We start from the raw sequence: 24378 nt of genomic DNA, 5'->3' as shown, positions 1-24378 counted from the left end.
CCTCCTCCTCCTCCTCCTCACGAAATCGGAATAATTATTGCAAACTAGCTGGCCTGGCCACGCGTTGCTGTGGCTCAGTTTGTTAAATGGGCCCTCAGAGTCCCCCTTTTGACTCCTCCCCCCCACCCCCACCCCGGCTCATCCCTGTGATCGGCCCCACCCTGTCCCGACCCATGACTTCCCGCTCCCTCCCCCCCCCACCCAGGGGAGCCCCCATCTCTATTTGAGCAATGCTCTATTCAGTCGGCTGGGCAATGCTGGGCCTTGTTGCTGCAAAAGGCCTGTTTTCAGAAAGGGGATTCCACCTAAACATTAGGAAGGACTTCCTGACAGTAAGAGCTGTTCGACGGTGGAATTTGTGCCAAGAAGTGTGGTGGAGTCTCCTTCTTTGGACTTCTTTAAGCAGAGGCTTGACAGGCACATGTCAAGAATGCTTTGGTGGTGTTTCCTGCTTGGCAGGGGGTTGGACTGGATGGCCCTTGTGGTCTCTTCCAACTCTATGATTCTATGATTCAGTTTGTTGCCGTGGAAATTTGTGATGTCACCGACTGTCTGCAGCCAATGGAGGTGCTGCTTCGCACTTTTGTCTGAGTGGGGAGGTTTCGAACATGGACACCTGTCTTTGAAAATGGTACGGACTTGCTCTTGTGGTCACATTGGACTTTTTGTCCAAATTTGAACGCAATTGCTCAAGCGGTTTCGTTGAACATTGGAGACAATATATAGATAACATGACTATCAACAATATGAACTTAATAAATAATAACGACTCATTATGCATAAAGGTAAAGGGACCCCTGACCATTAGGTCCAGTCGTGACCGACTCTGGGGTTGCGGCGCTCATCTTGCATTATTGGCCAAGGGAGCCGGCGTACAGCTTCCAGGTCATGTGGCCAGCATGACAAAGCTGCTTTTGGCGACAGTCAACAGTGTGATGCAGCAGCTCAAAAAGCCAATGCAATTCTGGGCTGCATCAATAGGAGTATAGCATCTAGATCCAGGGAAGTAGTTTTACAATTAAAATAAGTAATAGGAACCATGATGAAGATAAATATTAATATAAACAAAATGAATAAGAATCATAAATATCATTATATGTATTATATTTACCTTTATATTATTTATAATTATAAACTATAATAAATTGGAAAATAATGAAAGAGCATAAATCAGGCATAGGCAAACTCTGGCCCTCCAGGTGTTTGGGACTACAATTCCCATCATCCACTGGTCCTGTTAGTTGGGATGATGGGAATTGTAGTCCCAAACACCTGGAGGGCCAGAGTTTGCCTATGCCTGGCAGAAATGATAACAGGATAAATAGAAATAATGATCAATTATAATAGAATGATAAATGAAAAATAACAACAGAGTGGAAACGATAATAAAATGATAAATAAATAATAAGAGTATAAATTGTAATAAGAAAGATAAATTATAATAAAAGGATGAATAAAAAAATAATATAAATAACATAAAGAACAATCATCCTAAAAATATAAGCAGTAATCCTTTTATTACTGGCGGCTAACAGATTGAGGTTGAATCCTGACAAGACAGAAGTACTGTTTTTTGGGGACAGGGGGCAGGCGGATGTTGGGGACTCCCTGGTCCTGAATGGGGTAACTTTTTTTTAAAATAATTTTTATTAATTTTATAGAAACAAGACAAACAACACATACAAAATAAACTCTGTCCCTTCATTTCCCCTCCACCCCCAATACCACTTCTGCCACCAGTGATACCCATGGGCGTTGGGAAACAAAGGGGTCCATTTTAAGCTGGGTTTGACCTCCCCCCTCCCTCCTCCCCCTCCTCCCCCCCCCTGCCACTGAGAGAACAGAGGCGGAGGATCTCTGAGGTTTGGTTTTCCCCCCAGCTAATTCTTCAACATAACGATCTACTTGACAGTAAAACAACAAATGAAAAAAGAAAGAAAAAACAAGAAAAAAGAAAAAAGAAAAAATATACATTCCCAAATCTTATTTTCTTAACAATTTGTTTGTGGCTTCCTCGATTCTCTTCCTCCTGGTTTCCCTAACTTCTTTGATTAATTATGGCGGATTTTCTAATCTAATTCAAAATCTTATTCTTATCATATTAACTTAATCCTCCTCCTTTTTCATGCTGCTCCCCCTCCGAGTCCCCTCCTGCCACTAGGGTAACCCGAGGAGCCCAGCACTCTAAAGGTTCCATTTTTGTGTCTGGGTTTCCTTCTACCCCTCCCCCTCCCCTCAGTGCACCCCCTGCCACTGGGTGCAAAGAGTAAAGAGAGGGAGACAGGCAGCTCTCTACCCAAACACCTCTCTAAACACAAAAAATATTAAAAACAAACTCTAAAATATTTCCTCAACCATTCTTCTAATCCCTCCAGAAAACTCCTAACCCTAAACTTTTAAAACACTCTCCTTCCCCCCTCCCAATGTCTTTTCCCCCAATTGGATCAGCATTTCCTTTAGCAAGCCAAGATTTCAGAAACCGTTATTCACCAGCCAAAAAAAGACCTTAAACTAAAATTTTCACCCCACACCAGTTCTTCCCCACTTCCAATTCCAGGCCTTTGTTCCCCCCTCTCCCTGCCTGTCCCTTCCCTCACTAACACCACTCCACATTTCAGTCCCTCCAGGGTCCTCATTTCCATCAATCTTTACTTCACTTTGCTTCTCCTTGTCGGCCTCGTCTCCATGTTCAAATCTTTGTTTTTCATCATCCAACACATTTTTTTTGGTCCAAATCAGTCTCCAAATTATCATCAAATTGTTGCTCCTCACACACAGTCTCAGAATCAAAATTGTCCTCTAAATCTTGATCTTGCACTTCAATCTCCGTTACTGTTGGGTTCAAATATTGCCGTTCCTTGTAAATATATTCCCATATTTGTAAATAGTTCAGCACAGCCTCCTGGAAGGCTCGAGAAAACTTTGTTTTCATACTTCACTTAACCACAGGCAGCCAGGAGATAAGGGCCAAAGGGTACTGGAAAATTCCTCTCTACCACGTTGTCGGCTCCATCTTGGCTGATCTTCTCCTTTGTCTTTAACTCCATCACAAATCTAATTAGAATTCCAATTAAATTACTTCCGAATCATCTTCAATCAGTTTTTACAGTCCACAACACTAAAATCAATTTTCTTAGTCTTTTTTAGCAATTTGACAGCTTTTGACAGCTGTCAAAGCACCTTCCCCCTTGTTAATGCTGAACCTCAAGGGGTACCGACACCGGGGGCTGGGAAGGTTTAAAAAGTCTTTCTTTCTCTCGGGTCCACAATCTGGAAAACTTTCCCCTTTCGGCTTGAGAATATTTAATGCGCCTCCCGATTAGCCATTTGGAAGAGATCGGCTTCCGTTGTTTTGAAATCTCTTCCTATCTTCAAGTTAATATTTTTAAAGTCCAAATAAAGATTTGACTTACTTTATAGAAATCTTTTATTTTCTTGGAAGAATCCGCCGCTTGCAGGCTAAGGACTCGGAGCTTCACTTCCAGGAGGTAAGATGATACCCAAAAATGGCTCCCGCGACTCCACTCCGCTGGCTCTCGATCGCTCTACGGTGCTCTCGGGCAGCGGAGGAATCGCGTCCGGAGCAAACAGCTGGGCGGCTATGTCACCGGGACTCTCTACCCGGTGTTTTTTCGGGGAGTCCGCTCGCTCTGCGGACTTCCCCCCCCCTCCACGAAGCCAGGGACATCGGAGCGCGAAGTCCCTGCGTCCTGTTCCACCAGCGCGACGGACCGGAAGCCCCCTGAATGGGGTAACTGTGCCCCTGAAGGACCAGGTGCGCAGCCTGGGAGTCATTTCTGTGTCCAGGGCAGCTGTTTAGCAGCTCCATCTGGTACGCAGGCTGAGTCCCTACCTGCCCACTGACTGTCTCTCCAGAGTGGTGCATGCTCTAGTTATCTCTCGCTTGAACTACTGCAATGCGCTCTACGTGGGGCTACCTTTGAAGGTGACCCGGAAACTACAACTAATCCAGAATGCGGCAGCTAGACTGGTGACTGGGAGCGGCCGCCGAGACCACATAAAACCGGTCCTGAAAGACCTACATTGGCTCCCAGTACGTTTCCGAGCACAATTCACAGTGTTGGTGCTGACCTTGAAAGCCCTAAACGGCCTCGGTCCAGTACAGTGGAACCTCTACTTACGAATTTAATCCGTTCCGAATGCACATTCGTAAGTCGAAACGATGTTTCCCATAGGAATGCATTGGGAATGGATTAATTCGTTCCAGAGCCTAGGAAAAATACACTTTAAAAGAGACTTTGAAGACTTTTAAGGCATGGAACCTGCACAGCAACATTACCTTGAAGTGCAGGGAGTGCGGGCGGCGCCAGCGAGGCTGCGGGAGACAGGTTAGTGGTGGCGGTGGGGGCCTGATCCAGCTGTAGGCCGGCTAGTGGCGGCGGGGCCCGATTCGGCTGTGGGCCGGGCGTTAGAGGCGGCGGGAGCGGCGGCGGGGCCCGATGCGGCCATGGGCCGAGTGCCAGAGGCGGCGCAAGGCCGCTGTGAGCGGCGGCGGGGCCGGATCCGGCCGTGGGCCGATCGCCAGAGGCGGTGCGAGGCCGCTATTGGTGGCGGCGGGGGCCGGATCCGGCCGTAGGCCGAGCTCCAGAGGCGGCGCAAGGCCGCTGTGAGCGGAGGCGGGGCCCGATCCGGCCATGGGCCGAGCTCCAGAGGCGGCGCAAGGCCGCTGTGAGCGGAGGCGGGGCCCGATCCGGCCTTGGGCCGAGCTCCAGAGGCGGCGCGAGGCCGCTGTGAGCGGAGGCGGGGCCCGCTCCGGCCACGGGCCGAGCTCCAGAGGCGGAGTGAGGCCGCTGTGAGCGGAGGCGGGGCCCGATCCGGCCATGGGCCGAGCTCTAGAGGCGGCGCGAGGCCGCTGTGAGCGGAGGCGGGGCCCGATCCGGCCTTGGGCCGAGCTCCAGAGGCGGCGCGAGGCCGCTGTGAGCGGAGGTGGGGCCCGCTCCGGCCATGGGCCGAGCTCTAGAGGCGGGGCGAGGCCGCTGTGAGCGGAGGCGGGGCCCGATCCGGCCATGGGCTGAGCTCTAGAGGTGGTGCGAGGCCGCTGTGAGCGGAGGCGGGGCCCAATCTGGCCATGGGCCGAGCTCCAGAGGCGGAGTGAGGCCGCTGTGAGCGGAGGCGGGGCCCGATCCGGCCATGGGCCGAGCTCCAGAGGCGGCGCGAGGCCGCTGTGAGCGGAGGTGGGGCCCGCTCCGGCCATGGGCCGAGCTCCAGAGGCGGAGTGAGGCCGCTGTGAGTGGAGGCGGGGCCCGATCCGGCCATGGGCCGAGCTCTAGAGGCGGCGCGAGGCCGCTGTAAGCGGAGGCGGGGCCCGATCCGGCCATGGGCTGAGCTCTAGAGGTGGTGCGAGGCCGCTGTGAGCGGAGGCGGGGCCCGATCTGGCCGTGGGCCGAGCGCCAGAGGCAGCGCGAGGCCGCTATTGGTGGCGGCGGGGCCCGATCCAGCCTTCGGATGTCGAAGAAATTCGTAAGCGCACCCCAATTAGTATCGTTCGTAAGTAGAATTTTTCGTAAGTAGGGTTATTCGTAAGTCGAGGTACCATTGTATACCTGAAGGAGCATCTCCACCTCCATCATTCTGCCCGGACACTGAGGTCCAGCTCCGAGGGCCTTCTGGCAGTTCCCTCACTACGAGAAGCCAAGTTACAGGGAACCAGACAGAGGGCCTTCTCGGTAGTGGCACCCACCCTGTGGAATGCCCTCCCATTAGAGGTCAAAAAGAACAATTTCCAGACCTTTAGAAGGCATCTCAAGGCAGCCCTGTTTGGGGAAGCTTTTAATGTTTGATGGATTTCTGTATTTTAGTGTTTTGTTGGAAGCCGCCCAGAGTGGCTGGGGGAACCCGGCCAGATGGGCGGGGTATAAATAATAAATTATTATTATTATTATTATTATTATTATTATTATTATTATTATTATTTGCACCCCATCCGCCCGGTCTCCCCGCCCTTCCCTGGGCCCTGAGTGTGAATCCCCCCAACCAACACCACCCCGCCCTTTTCCAGATCAAGACTATCCTGAGTGGCTTCATCATCCGCGGCTACCTGGGGAAGTGGACCCTGCTGGTCAAGACGGTCACGCTGGTCCTGGCCGTGGCCTCGGGGCTGAGCCTGGGCAAGGAAGGCCCCCTGGTCCACGTGGCCTGCTGCTGCGGCAACATCCTCTGCCATCTCTTCACCAAGTACCGGAAGAACGAGGCCAAGCGGAGAGAGGTGAGGGAGCCCTGGGGCGTGTGCAGAAATCAGTATTCCAAGGATGCCAGCGAGGCTGAACCTTTGTGTAATGGGGGATTGGATTCCTAGTGATTTCAGCGGTGATGAGTGGATGGATGAATGAATGGATCTTTGCGTCGGCCGATAGCAATAAATCAACGATACGATACACAACGAATAGAAATAAAAAGCTTCCCCTGGTTGTTGATATTCAGAGGACGCCAGCCCGGCTGAACCTTTCTGTAAATAAAGGACTTCAATTCAATTCAAACCTTTATCGCGTTAGCATACAGCCATAGCCAAATAAAAACAAAACAAAATGCCAGAGCCGAGCAACAAAGCATAATTCAAGGCGATATTGCTGGTGTAATAACATTTATTATTTTTTAAATAATATATTTATTAAAGATTATTTCAACAACAAAAACATACAAAACACAAAAAGAAAATACAAAAACACAAAATGGAAAAAATACACAGATACAAAAAATACAAAAACAAAAATTCTTACTTATAAACCTTATTTCAAATCTATTGACTTCCTCTCCCACCTCCTTCTGCGCTTCTTGATATTTCATATTTAGTAAATTCTAATTTTTACATAAAATCTTAGATTCCTTTAAATATTATCATTTTACTACATCTATTTTCCTTATCTTTTAAAGATTCAGTCTATATCTTACTTCCTAATTAAAATATCCTTATCTTCTAACAATACATATTTTCAAACCTTATTGTTATCTACAACCTCCTTTTATCTCCCTCACTGTCATTAAGTCAATCTATTACATGCTTATTTTTCAAATAGATTTTAAATTTCTTCCTATCTTCTTCTACTGCTTCTTCACTCCGATCCCGAAGTCTCCCCGTCAACTCAGACAGTTCCATATATTCTATCAGCTTCTTCTGCCATTCATCCACAGTTGGTAATTCTTCATTCTTCCAATTCTTTGCCAATAGTATTCTTGCTGCTGTTGTGGCATACAAAAAGAAAACAGCATCTTTCTTGGGGATGTCATCCCCCGTTATCCCAAGTAAGAAGGCCTCTGGTTTCTTAACAAAGGTGTTTTTCAACACTTTTTTCAATTCATTATAAATCTTTTCCCAGAAGTCTCTCACTTGGGGGCACGTCCACCACATGTGGAAGAAAGTTTCTTCTTGTTTCCTACATTTCCAGCATTTGTTATCTTCTTTATGATAAATCTTAGCTAACTTTACCGGAGTCGGTACCATCTATACATCATTTTCATTAAATTTTCTTTTAAAACTGTACTTGCGGTAAATTTCATATTTTGCTTCCATAACCTTTCCCAATCCTCCACCATGATGTTGTGCCCCACATCATTTGCCCATTTTATCATCACGCTTTTTGTTTGTTCGTCCTTTGTATGCCATTCCAACAATACATTATACATTTTTGATAAATTTTTACTTTTAGAATCTAGCAATTCTGTTTCTATTTTAGACTTTTGCATTTGGAAACCAACTTTTTTATCCATTTTAAACATTTCATTAATCTGATGATATTGAAATCAATCATTTACTTTAATTTTTAATTCATCATATGATTTAACCTTTATCTGATCTCCAACTTGCACCAAGATATCCCTATATCTCAACCAATTTGTTGACATGTTTAACCTTTTTTGAGTTTTAGCTTCTGCCGGTGAAATCCATCTGGGTGTTTTTGGTTCTAACAGGTCTTTATACCTGTTCCATACATTGAAAAGAGTTTTCCTGATAATATGGTTTTTAAAACCTCTATGCACTTTGACCTTATCATACCATAAATATGCATGCCATCCAAAAGCATTATCGTGACCTTCCAAGTCAAGTACCTCTTTGTTTTCTAAAGCAAACCATTCTCTTAACCAGCAAAAGGCTGCTGCTTCGAAATATAACTTCAAATCTGGTAGGGAGAAACCTCCTCTTTCTTTCACATCTGTTAAAAGTTTGTATTTAATTCTAGGTTTTTCCCCTTGCCAGATAAATTTTGAAAGAACCTTTTGCCATTCTTTAAAGCATGCAACATTATCAACAATTGGTAATGCTTGGAATAAAAATAACATTTTTGGCAATACATTCATCTTTATAACAGAAATACGGCCAGTCATAGATAACTTTAAATTTGACCATCCTTCTAAATCATGTTTTATCTCTTTCCAAACTTTTTCATAATTGTTTTTAAACAAGTTTATATTCTTAGCTGTCATATTCACCCCTAAGTATTTCACCTTTTTCACAAAAGTCAATCCCGTGATATCTTGCAACTTATTAACTTCATCTATTAAGTTTTTGCCTAAAACCTTTGTCTTTGTTTTATTTAATTTAAATCCTGCCAGCTGACCGAACTCCTGTATCAACTCCAGCGCTTTTATAGCGCTTGTCTCTGGCTCCTGTAGTGTCAACATCAAATCGTCAGCAAAGGCTTTTAACTTATATTGTCTTGCGCCTACAGTGATTCCCTTCACTTCTTCATTTTTCCTAATCATGTTCAATAAGACTTCCAGGACCGAAATAAATAGAAGAGGGGAAATTGGGCACCCTTGCCTGGTACCTTTTTCAATCTTAATTTCCTCTGAAACTATATTGTTAATTATTATCTTAGCTTTTTGGTCAGAATAAATTGCTTTTATTAAATTACCCTAAGATTTGGTGCCAGCCCCAAAAATCTAATATGCAGATATATGTAAAGCATAAAATAGCCCAAAAGAGGCTCGGCACATTCAGTTAAAAATGAAATAGAGAGAATTAAAACAGGTCCCGGTCTAGGACACACTACCCTGTCAGGGTAGCCCTGAGTTTCAGAGCCTGCACTATGAAGATTGCCACCCCACGTGAAATTTGGGGGATTTGCGTCCGCAAGAAGCTATTTCAAACAGTCTTCCTTAGATGTAATGGTGGACGGGATCAAGAGGAGGAGCTTAGATCTCATTGGCTCATAATTGGGGCAGTAGAAAAAGAAATGTAGAAAATCCTCTATTTCATTCATTGTGCATGGGTGTAGGCGCTGAGTAATAGGGGTCTTAGAGTAAGTCCCCTGCAGGAAGGCCGTGGGTATAGAATGGAAACGGGCCATAGTCAACGCTCTTCTCAAATTGGGCTCCGTCAGGTCTATCAAGTAGTTGGCAAGTGATCTTACCACTTTCACTTTAGGAAGCCACGTAGAGAGGCGGGCTGTGGTGGACTGTGCCCGGTCCATGGCCTCGTCCCTTGTAAGAATCCAGGCCCGGATATTATGTTGGTCCCAGGATGAGAGCGTGTCGAATTCTGGGAGGGAGTAGCGTGTAATCATAGTCTCCATGCCCTTAGACCATTTGTTGCTATGGGAACAAGTCAAAAAGGCTTGCCTGGCTAATAGGGAACCTGGGGCAGTTATTAGTTTACAATGAAAGCAAATAATTCTAATGTGGGCTCTCGCAACAATGGAGGGGAGGCCCAGTTCTGTTCTTAACTGTGCAGTGACCGATCCCTTGGGGAGACCCAGTATCTTTCGTGCAAAGGACTTGAATCAAGTCTGACGGACTGATTTCAATCAATTGGACTACCCAGTTCATCCCGATTATCCAACCTGATCGATTCCTGCTCGTTATTACACAAAACATACCTGGAAAGAAAATGTGCTTAAAAAAAAAAACCCAATATGTATTACAGTGGTACCTCTACTTACAAATAACTACTTATGAATGTTTCTACTTACGAATGGAGCTCCGTCCGCCATCTTGGATGCGGTTTAGATAGGATTTTTTTCTACTTATGAATTTTTAGATAGGGTTGCTTCGACTAACGAATTTTTTCTCCCAATGCATTCCTATGGGATTCAACTTACACATTTTTTCGACTTACAAATGTGCACTCGGAACGCATTAAATTCGTAAGTAGAGGTACCACTGTATATTTTCCATTTTAACCGTCCAATGAAAAATATCCCTAACTAGCTGGCCCTGCAAGCGTTGCTGTGCGTTAGTATGTGAAATGGAGGGTAATAGCCCCCCTTCAGATCTCCCTGAGCCTCAGAGTCCCCCTGAGTCGAGGCGAGATACTGTGGAGAGGGCAGGTTTCATCCCTGTGTCAACCCCCCACCCTGTTTTGACCCATTACGTATCCCTGCCCCCTATTCGGCCCCCCATCCCTCCCCCAGGCAGGCCCTTACCTTCCAAGTCCCGGACTGCAGAATCCGGGACCGGCAGCTGTGTGACACCAGAAGTTGCATCAACGTAACTTTGCCCTTCTATGGGCACAAAAAATGGCTGCCACCGGCTTCGAAAGTTGCTTCTACGCATGTCAGGAAGTACATCGACGCAACTTCCGGTGTCGCTAGCCCATCTATGGGCACCAAAAAAGGCTGCCGCCGACACTTCCGGACATGCGTAGGTGCGACCTTTGAAACCGGCGGTGGCCATTTTTGGTGCCCATAGAAGGGCAAATCAGGAAAAAAATGGCCGCCGGCAGGAGAAAATAACGGAGAAAAACGGGAGACGAAGTGATACGGGGGACCACCGGGAAAAGGTAAGTAAAAATGGGGGTTTCCTGGGGAAAACGGGGTACTTGTCAGCTATGGGCAGGCCCTTACCTCCACTTGGCAATGCTGGGCCTTGTTGCTGGAAAAGACCTGTTTTCAGTTGGTTTGGTCTTCAACACCTCTGCCGGATGGATGGATGTGAGTGGTGGATCTCGTGGTGGAGGCGGGTGTGGTGTAGATCTCACGGGAAGGGATGGGGTGTACTGTGGGAGGAAATCCACTCGAGGGCGCTGTTTTACTTTGTTGAAAAAGAGGTTTGTACCTGCGGAGGTGTGAGATTTGAGGGATCCCCCCCCCCAACAACGCTCGGGGAGTGGCCTGGATCGTTGCATCAAAATTTTAGGACGATCGGTCAAGCGGTTACGGGGAAAAGTGGACCCCGCACTTTCATGATTTTTACATTTTTATATATATACAGGGGTGCCTCGCTAGGCGAAAATTTCGCTTAACGAAAGGATTTTCTCATCGGAGGTTGCCTCGCTATACGACAAGGTTTTCTATGGCCGCCGCTTCGTCGTGCGGAAATCAGAAAATTGTGGCATTCATCTAGCGAATGGGGAACCAGCTGTAGCAAGGGAAGAAGGCAAAGGAAGATCAGGCCAATTCTTTGTATCTTTGAAAATCCAAAGGTCCGTTTTAATATCTTTGAAGACTGGCCTCTTTTAACCTTCTCAACTCTCCCGATTTAGGTCCTATCGGCCGCTGCAGCTGCTGGGGTCTCCGTGGCCTTCGGGGCTCCCATAGGAGGCGTGCTTTTCAGCCTGGAAGAGGTAATTATTACTCAATCAATCAGGTTGTTAATGGGAAAACCGGATTTAAATTTATGGGAAATTTCATTTAATTTCATTTAAAATGTTACTCAGTAAAATTTTGCTCTGCCCATCGGACTGCGCTGCCGTAGCCACCCTAAGCAGCTTCCAACTTCTTATTCTTCTTTAAATTGTACGATGGTTATATTCACATTCTTCTCCTTCACTATTAAATGGTATGATAATTATATGGACATTCTTAATATTTATTCTTAAACTAGCTGGCCCTGCCACGCATTGCTGTGGCTAATCCCTGTGACTGCCCCCACCTGTCCCGATCCATGATCTATTCTGTTTGTGTGTCCCCCTCCTTTTATCCCTGTGAACCCCCCACCTCCCTCTTCCTGGTAACCCCCAGTCAGGGGAGCTGTGGTTCCTTGGGTGATCCTGGTATTCGGGGGGTGGGAGGGGAGGGTTGAGGAAAGCTGAGGGTCCTTGGGTGGTCCTGGTATTGGTTAGAATAGAATCATAGAGTTGGAAGAGACCCCAAGGGCCATCCAGTCCAACCCCCTGCCAAGCAGGAAACACCATCAAAGCATTCTTGACATATGCCTGTCAAGCCTCTGCTTAAAGACCTCCAAAGAAGGAGACTCCACCACACTCCTTGGCAGCAAATTCCACTGTCGAACAGCTCTCACTGTCAGAAAGTTCTTCCTAATGTTTAGGTGGAATCTTCTTTCTTGTAGTTTGAATCCATTGCTCCGTGTCCGCTTCTCTGGAGCAGCAGAAAACAACCTGTCACCCTCCTCTATATGACATCCTTTTATATATATATAATCTTTTAAGGAGAAATGTAAAGTACTACACTTGGGCCAAAAAAATGAAAGGCACAAATACAGGATGGGAGACACCTGGCTTGAGAGCAGTACATGTGAAAAGGATCTAGGAGTCCTGGTAGACCACAAACTTGACACAGTGTGATGCAGCAACTCAAAAAGCCAATGCAATTCTGGGCTGCATCAATAGGAGTATAGCGCCTAGATAGAGGGAAGAAATAGTACCCCTGTATTCTGCTCTGGTCAGACCTCACCTGGAGTACTGTGTCCAGTTCTGGGCACCACAGTTCAAGAAATATACTGACAAGCTGGAACGTGTCCAGAAGAGGGCAACCAAAATGGTCAAAGGCCTGGAAACGATGCCTTATGAGGAGCGGATTAGGGAGCTGGGTATGTTTAGCTTGGAGAAGAGAAAGTTAAGGGGTGATATGATAGCCATGTTCAAATATATAAAAGGATGTCATATAGAGGAGGGTGAAAGATTGTTTTCATCTGGGCAGCGGGCGCCCGGGAGAAGGCCGCAATGCGGCCTGTTTCAGCGACGGCGGCTTGTGGGGGGGGCCGGCTGGCCCTCCCTTGGCCACCGCTTCTTCAAGGGCGCTCCGCCGAGCCCAGCTGGGCAGCGGGCACCCAGGAGAAGGCCGCGATTCGGCCTGTTTCAGCGGCAGCGACACGTGGGGGGGGCTGAATGGCGGCCTTCTCCTGGGCGCCCGCTTGCTCGCACAGAGGGCACTCGCTCGCACGGGGGCTGCAGGTAGGTAAACCGTAGGCAGAGGGGTTGGGGGGGAGAGAGCGCACGTGCGTTCGCGTCAAATCCCTGTGTCCGTGGGGCACATGCGCAGTAGCGCGGACACAGGGACACTTGGACTTTATTATATAGGATTATGTTAAAATTATGATGATTCATTATTCAATGGCATAACAATATTATATATTAATATATTAATATATTAATTATATAATTCATTATTATATTAGAGTACTTATTATTTACAAGATTCAAGGACAAATTAAATCATAATTCCATACTATCATCGTTTATACGACTATGATCCCAGGTCAGCTACTACTTCCCCCTGAAGACGCTCTGGCGCTCCTTCTTTGCTGCGCTGGTGGCAGCCTTCACCTTGCGCTCCATCAATCCCTTTGGCAACAGCCGCCTGGTCCTCTTCTACGTCGAGTTCCACGCCCCCTGGCACCTCCTCGAACTCGCACCCTTTGTCCTGCTGGGCGTCTTCGGCGGGCTCTGGGGGGCCGCCTTCATACGTGCCAACATCGCCTGGTGCAGGTACGTGGGAAACCCCAGAATTAAAAACAATCATGTCACTTTTTCTGCGTCCCATTGCATGTCCCTTTTTTTGCATGTCATTGCATGTTTCCTCTAGAGTGAACATGCACAGGAATGTGAGTTGTCATTTTCTCTCTGTGCATTGCATGTCGTTTCTCGAGTTAACATGCCGATTGCACCCTGAGATAATATAAATTTTAATAATAATAATAATAATAATAATAAATATCATTTTTTTCTACATGCCATTACATGCTTCTTCTTGGGTGAACATGCACAAGCATGTAGGTGTCATTTTTTTTCTGTGTGCCGTTGCATCTCTCGTCTAGAGTAAAAATGCACAGGCATGCTGATTGCACCCTAAGAAAATAATAATATTTAATAGTAACAATAACAACACCGCCATTTTTTCTACATGCCATTGAATCATAGAATCATAGAGTTGGAAGAGACCACAAGGGCCATCCAGTCCAACCCCCTGCCAAGCAGGAAACACCATCAAAGCATTCTTGACATAGGCCTGTCAAGCCTCTGCTTAAAGACCTCCAAAGAAGGAGACTCCACCACACTCCTTGGCAGCAAATCCCACTGCCGAACAGCTCTTACTGTCAGGAAGTTCTTCCTAATGTTGAGGTGGAATCTTCTTTCTTGTAGCTTGAATCCATTGCTCCGTGTCCGCTTCTCTGGAGCAGCAGAAAACAACCTTTCACCCTCCTCTATATCACACCCTTTTATATACCGGTATTGCATGTCTCTTCTTGAGTGAACATTAACAGGCATGTGGAATCCACCCTGAAATAATATAAATTTTAATAATAATAATAATAATAATAATAATAATAATAATAATAATAATAATAAATAATGTTATTTTTTCTACATGCCATTACATATCTCTTCTTGGGTGAACATGCACAAGCATGTAGGTGTCGGTTTTTTTCTGTATGCCGTTGCATCTCTCGCCTAGAGTAAAAATGCACAGGCATGCTGATTGCACCCTAAGAAAATAATAACAATATTTAATAGTAACAATAACAACAAGGCCCTGTTTTTTCTACGTGCCATTGCATGTCTGTTCTTGGGTGTACATGCACAAGCATGTAGGTGTCATTTTTTTCTGTGTGCCGTTGCATCTCCCGCCCATAGCTGCCAAGTACCCCGTTTTCCTCGGGAAACCCCTGTTTATACTTACCTTTTCCCGGTGGTCACTCGTATCACTTCGTCTCCCGTTTTTCTCTGTTATTTTCTCCTGCCGGCGGCCTTTTTTCTTTCTTTCTGATTTGCCCTTCTATGGGCACAAAAGATGGCCGCTGCCGGCTTCAAAAGTCGCATCTACGCATGACCGGAAGTGCGTAGACGTGACTTCCGGTGGTGGCGACGGCCATTTTTGGTGCCCATAGATGGGCGGAGCGACACCGGAAGTTGCGTCGACGCACTTCCGGTCATGCGTAGAAGCTACTTTTGAATCCGGCGGCGGCCACTTTTGGTGCCCATAGAAGCGCAAAGCGACACCGGAAGTTCCATTGACGTAACTTCCAGTGTCACGCGGCTGCCGGTCCCGGATTCTGCAGTCCGGGACTTGGAAGGTAAGCCCGCCTAGAGTAAAAATGCACAGGCATGCTGATTGCATCCTAAGAAAGTAATAACAATATTTAATAGTAACAATAACAACACCGCCATTTTTTCTACATGCCATTGCATGTCTGTTCTTGAGTGAACATGCAATGTCAATTTCTATAAAATTTAATTTCATAGAATCCTAGAGTTGGAAGAGACCACAAGGGGCCAGCCAGTCCAACCCCCTGCCGAGCAGGAAACGCCATCAAAGCATTCTTGACATATGGCTGCCAAGCCTCTGCTTAATTTACTTTTCCTGGATTTCTCGCCGGCAGGCGGCGCAAGACGACACAGCTGGGCCGCTACCCGGTGGCCGAGGTCCTGGTGGTGACAGCGGCTACGGCCATCCTGGCCTTCCCCAACCAGTACACGCGCATGAGCACCAGCGAGCTCATCTCGGAGCTCTTCAACGACTGTGGGCGCCTTGACTCCTCGCAGCTCTGCGACTACGTCCGCAACGGCACCCCCGGAGCGGGCAGGGAGGGGCCTGACCGACTGGCCGGCCCCGGGGTCCACCGCGCCATGTGGCAGCTGGCCCTGGCCCTGGCCCTCAAGGGCGTCATCACCGTCTTCACCTTTGGGATGAAGGTGAGAGCTGGGCGGGCGGCTGCGGCGCCGAGATTGTGCGCCGATGGTGGTGATGTTCTGCTGGTGTTGCGCTGATACCGTCAACGGCAAATATACGGCTGCGCCTTCCTGGGGGGAGCCATGAACAGCGTCTCCCCCCAAACCCCAATTCAGGTTGTGGGCTGCTAGTGGGTACAGCTAGCCACAACATTTCCCTCCAGCTCCATTGGCAACCGTGCTGGAGAGCGTACCGCTGAGCGCTACATTGCCCTCCTGTTTCCCTAGCACCCACACTGGAGAGGGTACAGCTGGGTGCTATGTTTCCCTCCTGTTCCCTTGGCACCCTCGCTGGAGAGGGTACAGCTGGGCGCTACATTTCCCTCCTGTTCCCTTGGCACCCACACTGGAGAGGGTACAGCTGGGCGCTACGTTTCCCTCCTGCTCCCCTATCACCCACGTTGGAGAAGGTACAATTGGGCGCTATGTTTCCCTTCCTTTCCCTCGGCACCCTCGCTGGAAAGGGTACAGCTGAGCGCTACGTTTCCCTCCTGTTCCCTTGGCACCCTCGCAGGAGAGAGTACAGCTGGGCGCTACGCTTCCCTCCTGCTCCCATGGCACCCATGCTGGAGAGGGTACAGCTGGGCGCTACATTTCCCTCCTGCTCCCCTATCACCGACCCTGGAGAGGATAGAGATGGGCGCTACATTTCCCTCCTGCTCCCATGGCACCCACGCAGGAGAGGGTAGAGATGGGTGCTACGTTTCCCTCCTGCTCCCATGGCACCCATGCTGGATAGGGTACAGCTGGGCGCTACGTTTCCCTCCTGCTTCCTCGGCGCCCGCCCTGGAGTGGGTACAGCAGGGTGCTACATTTCCCTCCTGTTCCCCTAGCCCCCACACTGGAGAGGGTACAGCTGGGCACTACATTTCCTTGCTGGTCCCATTGCACCCAGGCTGGAGAGGGTGCAGCTCAGCGCTACGTTTCCCTCCTGCTCCCCTAGCACCCATTCTGGACAGGGTACAGCAGGGCGCTACGTTTCCCTCCTGCTCCCCTAGCACCCACGCCGGAGAGGGCACAGCTGGGTTGTCTGTTTCCCGTGCCACTGACTTCTCCCGCTTTCTCCCTTAGGTGCCCTCGGGGCTCTTCATCCCCAGCATGGCAGTGGGCGCCATTGTCGGGCGCCTGCTGGGTGTTGGCATGGAGCAGCTTGCCCTCCACCACCCCAACTGGGTGCTCTTCGAAGGCTGGTGCCAACCGGGCGCCGACTGCATCACCCCGGGTCTCTACGCTATGGTGGGTGCGGCCGCCTGCCTGGGTGAGTGGCGGCGGAAGTTATAGATCCTTTTTTTACAAAAACATTAACCTTGCTGGCATCTTCTTTATGTTGACAACTAGAGGAAGGTTTCCTTTTTGTAATCGTAAATTTTCTGTCTTTTTTTTTAATTAAATAAGATTAATTTCAATCATTTCACCCTCTTCCTTTTTTGCAAACAGGTGAAGGTTTAATCCGATTTAAATCAAAAACATACCCGATTTAAATTTTTTAAAAATCTGATTTAAATAAATAAAAAATCCAATTTAAATTTAATAAATTGTGTTAAATTAAAAAACTGTGTTAAATAAAATATCGGGTTGGATATTGTATTTCACCCCAGCAAGCGGTGACAGAGCGGTTCAATACTGCGCGGGGCGAATGAGAGCTGTGGCTGATTAAGCTAATGCCCCAGTCTTATTCAACATCTTGATCAATGACTTGGATGATGGGCTTGAGGGCATCCTGAGCAAGTTTGCAGATGGCACCAAATTGGGAGGGGTGGCTAATACCCCAGAGGATAGGATCACACTTCAAAATGACCTTAATAGATTAGACAATTGGGCCAAAGCAAACAAGATGAATTTTAACAAGGAGAAATGTAAAGTACCAGTACTACACTTGGGCAAAGAAAATGAAAGGCACAAATACAGGATGGGTGATACCTGGCTTGAGAGCAGTACATGTGAAAAGGATCTAGGGCTCTTGGTAGACCACAAACTTGACATGAGTCAACAGTGTGATGCAGCAGCTCAAAAAGCCAATGCAATTCTGGGCTGCATCAATAGGAGTATAGCATCTAGATCGAGGGAAGTAATAGTACCACTGTATTCTGCTCTGGTCAGACCTCACCTGGAGTACTGTGTCCAGTTCTGGGCACCACAGTTCAAGAAGGATACTGACAAGCTGGAACGTGTCCAGAGGAGGGCAACCAAAATGGTCAAAGGCCTGGAAACGATGCCTTATGAGGAACGGCTTAGGGAGCTGGGTATGTTTAGCCTGGAGAAGAGAAGGTTAAGGGGTGATACGATAGCCATGTTCAAATATATCAAAGGATGTCATATAGAGGAGGGTGAAAAGTTGTTTTCTGCTGCTCCCGAGAAACTGAAACGGAGCAATGGATTCAAGCTACAAGAAAGAATATTCCACCTCAACATTAGGAAGAACTTCCTGACAGTAAGAGCTGTTAAACAGTGGAATTTGCTACCAAGGAGTGTGGTGGAGTCTCCTTCTTTGGAGGTCTTTAAGCAGAGGCTGGGCAGCCATCTGTCAGGAATGCTTTGATGGTGTTTCCTGCTCGGCAGGGGGTTGGACTGGATGGCCCTTGGGGTCTCTTCCAACTCTAGGATTCTAGGATTCTATGAAATGAAGTGGCCCACTATCAGTCAAGTTTGTGAATGGGTGAAAACATCCTGGCACTCTGTGCAGAAGGAAATCATACAGTCATTCAAAAAATGTGGCATTAGCAAGGGAAGCGAAGACGGTATTTTATCTGAAGATAGCGATGGTGGTTCTTAATGCCACTGTTGACTGCTGTCCAGTTTACATGGTTGAAATATTATGCTGATATACGGCACCGGTTGTTTATGAAATAGTTTAGTACAACATTTTATTCGGATTTTTTTTTCCTGGTTTCCCACCTCTAAAATCTAAGTGCATGTTATGGTTCGGTGCGTGTTATACAATAAAGGTGAAAAATCTGATATTAATAAAAAAAAACCTGACTTAATTAGAAATATCAGATTTAATTTAAAAAGTCGATTTAAATCAAAAAACCCGTCGAATTTTTTAAAAAAACACTTTTAAATTTTAAAAATAAAACCCCATTGAAATCCAGAAAAAAACCTATTTAAATGTTAATAACCCCATTTTAATAAACAGAATCCCATTGAAACCCCGAAAACCCCATTGAAATCCAGAAATAAATCCTAAATTTAAAAAAACCAATTCAAATTTTTGAAATTTCAGTTTCAATTTCTGTTTTAGAATTTTGATTTCAATTTTCATTTTAAATTTTAATATGTTAAATTTAAATTTTAATATTTTAAATTTAAATTTTTTGTTTACATTTTAAATATTGATTTTAAATAATTGCTGGTTCTGCTCCCCCCCCATCCAGGTGGCGTCACCCGCATGACCGTCTCCCTTGTGGTCATCATGTTTGAGCTGACCGGCGGCCTGGAGTACATCGTCCCCCTCATGGCCGCTGCCGTGACCAGCAAGTGGGTGGCTGACGCAGCGGCTGGGCGCCAGGGCATCTACGACTCCCACATCCGCCTCAATGGCTACCCGTTCCTCGAGGCCAAGGAGGAATTTGCCCACAAGACCCTGGCTTCGGACGCCATGCGCCCCCGCCGGCCCGCCGACCCACCCCTGACCGCCCTGGCACAAGACGCCATGACCCTGGGAGACGTAGAGGGGGTTCTGGGCGCCACCGGCTACAGCGGGTACCCCGTGGTGCTCTCCCGGGAGTCGCAGCGCCTGGTTGGATTCGTGCTGCGGAGGGACCTGCTCATCTCCATCGGTGAGGGTTCGAGAAATTCCGCTTTTACCCAAAGGTTCAGCCTCGCCGGCATTATCCTCGTCCTCTCGATTTCGGGTTGAGGTCCAGATTCAAATCCAGATTCAGGTCCAGGTCCAGATTCAATTCAAAGAAGCTGGTAAAATGCGGGCTAGACAATGATACCACTCAGTGGATTTGTGTTTTTTTTATTAAATATTTTTATTAGTATTTTCACAAAAATAGCAACAATATATAAAGAAAAAAAGAAAAAAGATACAGAAAAGAAGAAAAGAAAAAGGAAACAAATACAGTAACAACTCTCATATTACTTCACATGGTGTAATGGGACCTCCTCGGGTTTCCCTCTCTGTGGTTCTTTAACACATTTATGTTTAGCAAATTCTACATCATTTTCTAGGGCTTGCTGATCAGAAGGTCGGCAGTTCGAATCCCTGTGACGGGGTGAGCTCCCGTTGCTTGGTCCCAGCTCCTGCCAACCTAGCAGTTCGAAAGCACGTCAAAATGCAAGTAGATAAATAGGAACTGCTACAGCGGGAAGGTAAACGGCGTTTCCATGTGCTGCTCTGGTTCGCCAGAAGTGGCTTTGTCATGCTGGCCACATGACCTGGAAGCTGTACGCCGGCTCCCTCGGCCAATAATGCGAGATGAGCGCCGCAACCCCAGAGTCGGTCACGACTGGACCTAATGGTCAGGGGTCCCTTTACCTTACCTTTATAACCTTATTTTCTTCCTTTGATATTACATATTCCTAAATTCCACAGTTTATTTACAACTTAATTTCTGATCTAATATGTTACTTTAGCATATTTTTTTAAAATACAGTTTAAAATCTTTCCATTCTTCTTCCATCGCTTCCTCTCCCTGGTTGCGGATACTTCCGGTCATCTCAGCCAATTCCATAAACTCCATCATCTTCATCTGCCAGTCATCGATCGTTGGTAGTATTTGTAGTTTCCAGTTCTTGGCAATCAAAAGTCTCGCTGCTGTCGTAGCATACTTAAAAAAAGGTTAAATTCTTCTTTGGAATCTCCTTCCCTACAATGCCCACTAGAAATGCTTCTGATTTCTTAACAAATGTGTTTTTCAACACTTTCTTGAGTTCATTATAAATCTTATTCCAGAAGTCACTTACTAGTGGACACGTCCACCACATGTGGTAAAAGGAACCTACTTCTTTCTTACATCTCCAGCACTTGTTATCATGATTGTGATATATCTTTGCCAATTTTACTGGTGTAAGATACCATCTATACATCATCTTCATTAAATTTTCCTTTAATAAACTACACACAGTAAACTTAATATTCTCATGCCACAATTTTTCCCATTCCTCAATCATAATATTATGACCAACATCTTTTGCCCACAAAATCATAACATTCTTTGTTTGTTCATCTTTCGTATGCCACTCAAGCAACAATTTATACATTCTGGAAAGTATTTTCGTCTTAGGTTCTAACAATTCTGTTTCCAACTTTGACCTCTCTGTTTGAAAACCAAGTAATCTATCCATTTTGAAAACTTCATTTATCTGGTGGTATTGGAGCCAATCATCTAGTTTACATTTCAAGTCCTCAACTTAAATTGGTCTCCTTCTTCAATCAACAAATCTCTATATTTCGGCCAACTGGTTTCCATATTTACTCTTTTACGAACCTTGGCCTCCAATGGTGAAATCCATTTAGGTGTTTTTCTTTCTAACAGATCTTTGTACCTGGACTAAACACTGTACAATGATTTTCTAATTATATGACTTTTAAAGCCTCTGTGGGCCTTTACTTTATCATACCATAAATATGCATGCCAACCATAAACATTATCATAGCCTTCTAAATCCAAAATGTCTGTATTTTCCAACAAAAACCAATCCTTCATCCAGCAAAAGGTAGCCGCTTCATAATAAATTTTTAAATCTGGCAGGGAAAAGCCTCCTCTTTGTTTATCATCAGTAAGTATCTTATATTTAATTATTGGCTTTTTCCCTTGCCATATAAATTTCGATAAAACCTTTTGCCATTCTTTAAAGCAATCCAACTTATCAATTATTGGCAACGATTGGAATAAAAACAACATCTTTGGTAATACATTCATTTTAACAGTAGCTATACGGCCCAACAGAGACAGTTAGTCCAGGTTTCTAAATCATTCTTAACTTCATTCCACATTTTAACATAATTGTCCTTAAATAGATTCAAATTCTTTGACGTCATATTAACACCAAGGTACTTTACTTTCTTAACAAAAGATAAACCAGTTGTTTCTTGTAATTTTTCTCTTTCCTTACCATCCAAATTTTTATCTAATACTTTGGTTTTTGATTTATTCAATTTAAAACCTGCTACCTTTCCAAATTCACTCAGTGGATTTGTAACTGGCTGACTTACCGAACCCAAAGGGTACTCATCAGTGGCTTCTCCTCATCCTGGAGAGTAGTGACTAGTGGGGTGCCACAGGCTTCTGTCTTGGACCAAGTGTTATTCAACATCTTTATCAATGACTTGGATGATGGGCTTGAGGCATCCTGAACAAGTTTGCAGATGACACCAAATTGGGAGGGGTGGCTAATACCCCAGAGGACAGGATCACACTTCAAAATGACCTTAACAGATTAGAGAACTGGGCCAAAGCAAACAAGATGAATTTTAACAGGGAGAAATGTAAAGTACTACACTTGGGCAAAAAAATTGAAAGGCACAAATACAGGAAGGGAGACACCTGGCTTGAGAGCAGTACATGTGAAAAGGATCTAGGAGTCTTGGTAGACCACAAACTTGGCATGAGTCAACAGTGTGATGCAGCAGCTCAAAAAGCCAATGCAATTCTGGGCTGCATCAATAGGAGTATAGCATCTAGATCAAGGGAAGTAATAGTACCACTGTATTCTGCTCTGGTCAGACCTCATCTGGAGTACTGTGTCCAGTTCTGGGCACCACAGTTCAAGAAGGATACTGACAAACTGGAACGTGTCCAGAGGAGGGCAACCAAAATGGTCAAAGGCCTGGAAACGATGCCTTATGAGGAACGGCTTAGGGAGCTGGGCATGTTTAGCCTGGAGAAGAGAAGGTTATGGGGTGATATGATAGCCATGTTCAAATATATCAAAGGATGTCATATAGAGGAGGGTGAAAGGTTGTTTTCTGCTGCTCCAGAGAAGCGAACACGGAGCAATGGATTCAAACTACAAGAAAGAAGATTCCACCTCAACATTAGGAAGAACCTCCTGACAGTAAGAGCTGTTCGGCAGTGGAATTTGCTGCCAAGGAGTGTGGTGGAGTCTCCTTCTTTGGAGGTCTTTAAGCAGAGGCTTGACAGGCCTATGTCAAGAATGCTTTGATGGTGTTTCCTGCTTGGCAGGGGGTTGGACTGGATGGCCCTTGTGGTCTCTTCCAACTCTAGGGTTCTATGATTCTATGAAATCCCCTTTGGGATCAATTGAAACGCCACCAACGCTGTAAAAAAAGGGGGGGGGGGTAAAGCAGCCGAGTTTTGCACCCAGACCAAACCTCCTCTCTCTCCCCCCCCACCTCCAGAAAACGCCCGCCAAACCCAAGAGGGGATCGTCACCTCCTCGTTGGTCTCCTTCTCCGACCACTCACCCCCACTTCCACCAAACTCGCCGCCCGTCTTGAACCTCCGCCCCATTCTCGACCTCAGCCCCTTCACCGTCACCGACCACACGCCCATGGAGATCGTGGTGGACATCTTCCGGAAGCTGGGCCTCCGACAGTGCCTGGTGACGCACAACGGGTGAGGCAGTGGGTGCAAGGCGGGTGGGCAGTGGGCGTGAGACACACAGGTGACGGGTGTGAGAGGCGCTGGGTGGCGAGTGCAGGCGCGAGGTGTGAGACACAAAGGTGACGGGTGCAAGAGGTGCGGGGACTGAGTGAGGTTCCGGGTGCGAGACATCTGGGTGCCGGGTGCGAGACACGGGTGCTGGGTGTCATATGGACAAGCAGAGGAAGGCTTCCTTTTTGGAATCCTGAATTTTTAGACCAGGGCGGGTTGGATTTAAATCGAGTCCATTAAAATCACAGTTTTTGCTCACCCTGGCCCCGGATTAGGAACCTCGGCAGAAGAGCTGAGTTCGAGAATATACGCCGCCCTTGTCCTCCAAATTAACTGCTCTTTCCTTTTCCAGGAAACTCCTGGGAATCATCACCAAAAAGGACGTTTTGAAGCACATTGCACAACTGGCCAACCAGGATCCAGATTCCATCCTTTTCAATTGAAGCTGGATTCGGGAGCCGGGCGCAAATGCCGTCTCCCACATGAACCTCTCGCCTAGACTCCTCTCTTTTTCTTAATGGGAAATCCCGATCGATCAAATGATAATCATGTCTTCTTTCTTTCTTTTTTCTACAAAATTGCACTATGGAAATTTGGCGGAGATTTTGCTTTCTCTCGAAGAAGAAGTGACTTTATTGGATATAGAATCTGGAAGTAAGATCTGGAAGGAATCTGGGATGGAATATGGAAGGAATAAAGGAAATAAACTGGAAATAGATCTTGATCGCTTTCTCTTTTCATCCATATCCATAATAGGGCGCCTCTGCCCTCTTCCAAGATGGCGCTGGTGCCTCCTCTGCCCACTTCCTGCTCATAATATGGTGCCTTTGCCCTCTTCCAAGATGGCGCCAATGCCGCCTCTGCCCACTCTCTGCTCATAATATGGTGCCTTTGCCCTCTTCTAAGATGGCGCCGGCGCCTCCTCTGCCCACTTCACGTGGCAATTCCCGC

At 46.6% G+C, this 24378-nt stretch overlaps 1 protein-coding gene across 1 annotated transcript in view; it reads left to right on the top strand.

Moving 5' to 3' along the window:
• The window catches only part of LOC118078628 (H(+)/Cl(-) exchange transporter 5), a 42594-nt gene extending 18453 nt beyond the window's left edge, over window positions 1-24141 (top strand). The window contains exons 7-14 of the mRNA XM_060270626.1: window positions 6020-6226; window positions 11438-11518; window positions 13392-13621; window positions 15514-15826; window positions 16934-17120; window positions 19237-19641; window positions 23172-23388; window positions 23780-24141. Coding sequence (XP_060126609.1) covers window positions 6020-6226; window positions 11438-11518; window positions 13392-13621; window positions 15514-15826; window positions 16934-17120; window positions 19237-19641; window positions 23172-23388; window positions 23780-23870 — 1731 coding nt within the window. The 3' untranslated portion in view covers window positions 23871-24141. The remainder of the gene's footprint in view (window positions 1-6019; window positions 6227-11437; window positions 11519-13391; window positions 13622-15513; window positions 15827-16933; window positions 17121-19236; window positions 19642-23171; window positions 23389-23779) is intronic.
• Window positions 24142-24378: the final 237 nt, after the last annotated feature.

Source organism: Zootoca vivipara, chromosome Z (assembly GCF_963506605.1).
Source record: "Zootoca vivipara chromosome Z, rZooViv1.1, whole genome shotgun sequence".
Classification (NCBI taxonomy): Eukaryota; Metazoa; Chordata; class Lepidosauria; order Squamata; family Lacertidae; genus Zootoca; species Zootoca vivipara.
This window is presented reverse-complemented; position numbering and strand designations above follow the sequence as displayed.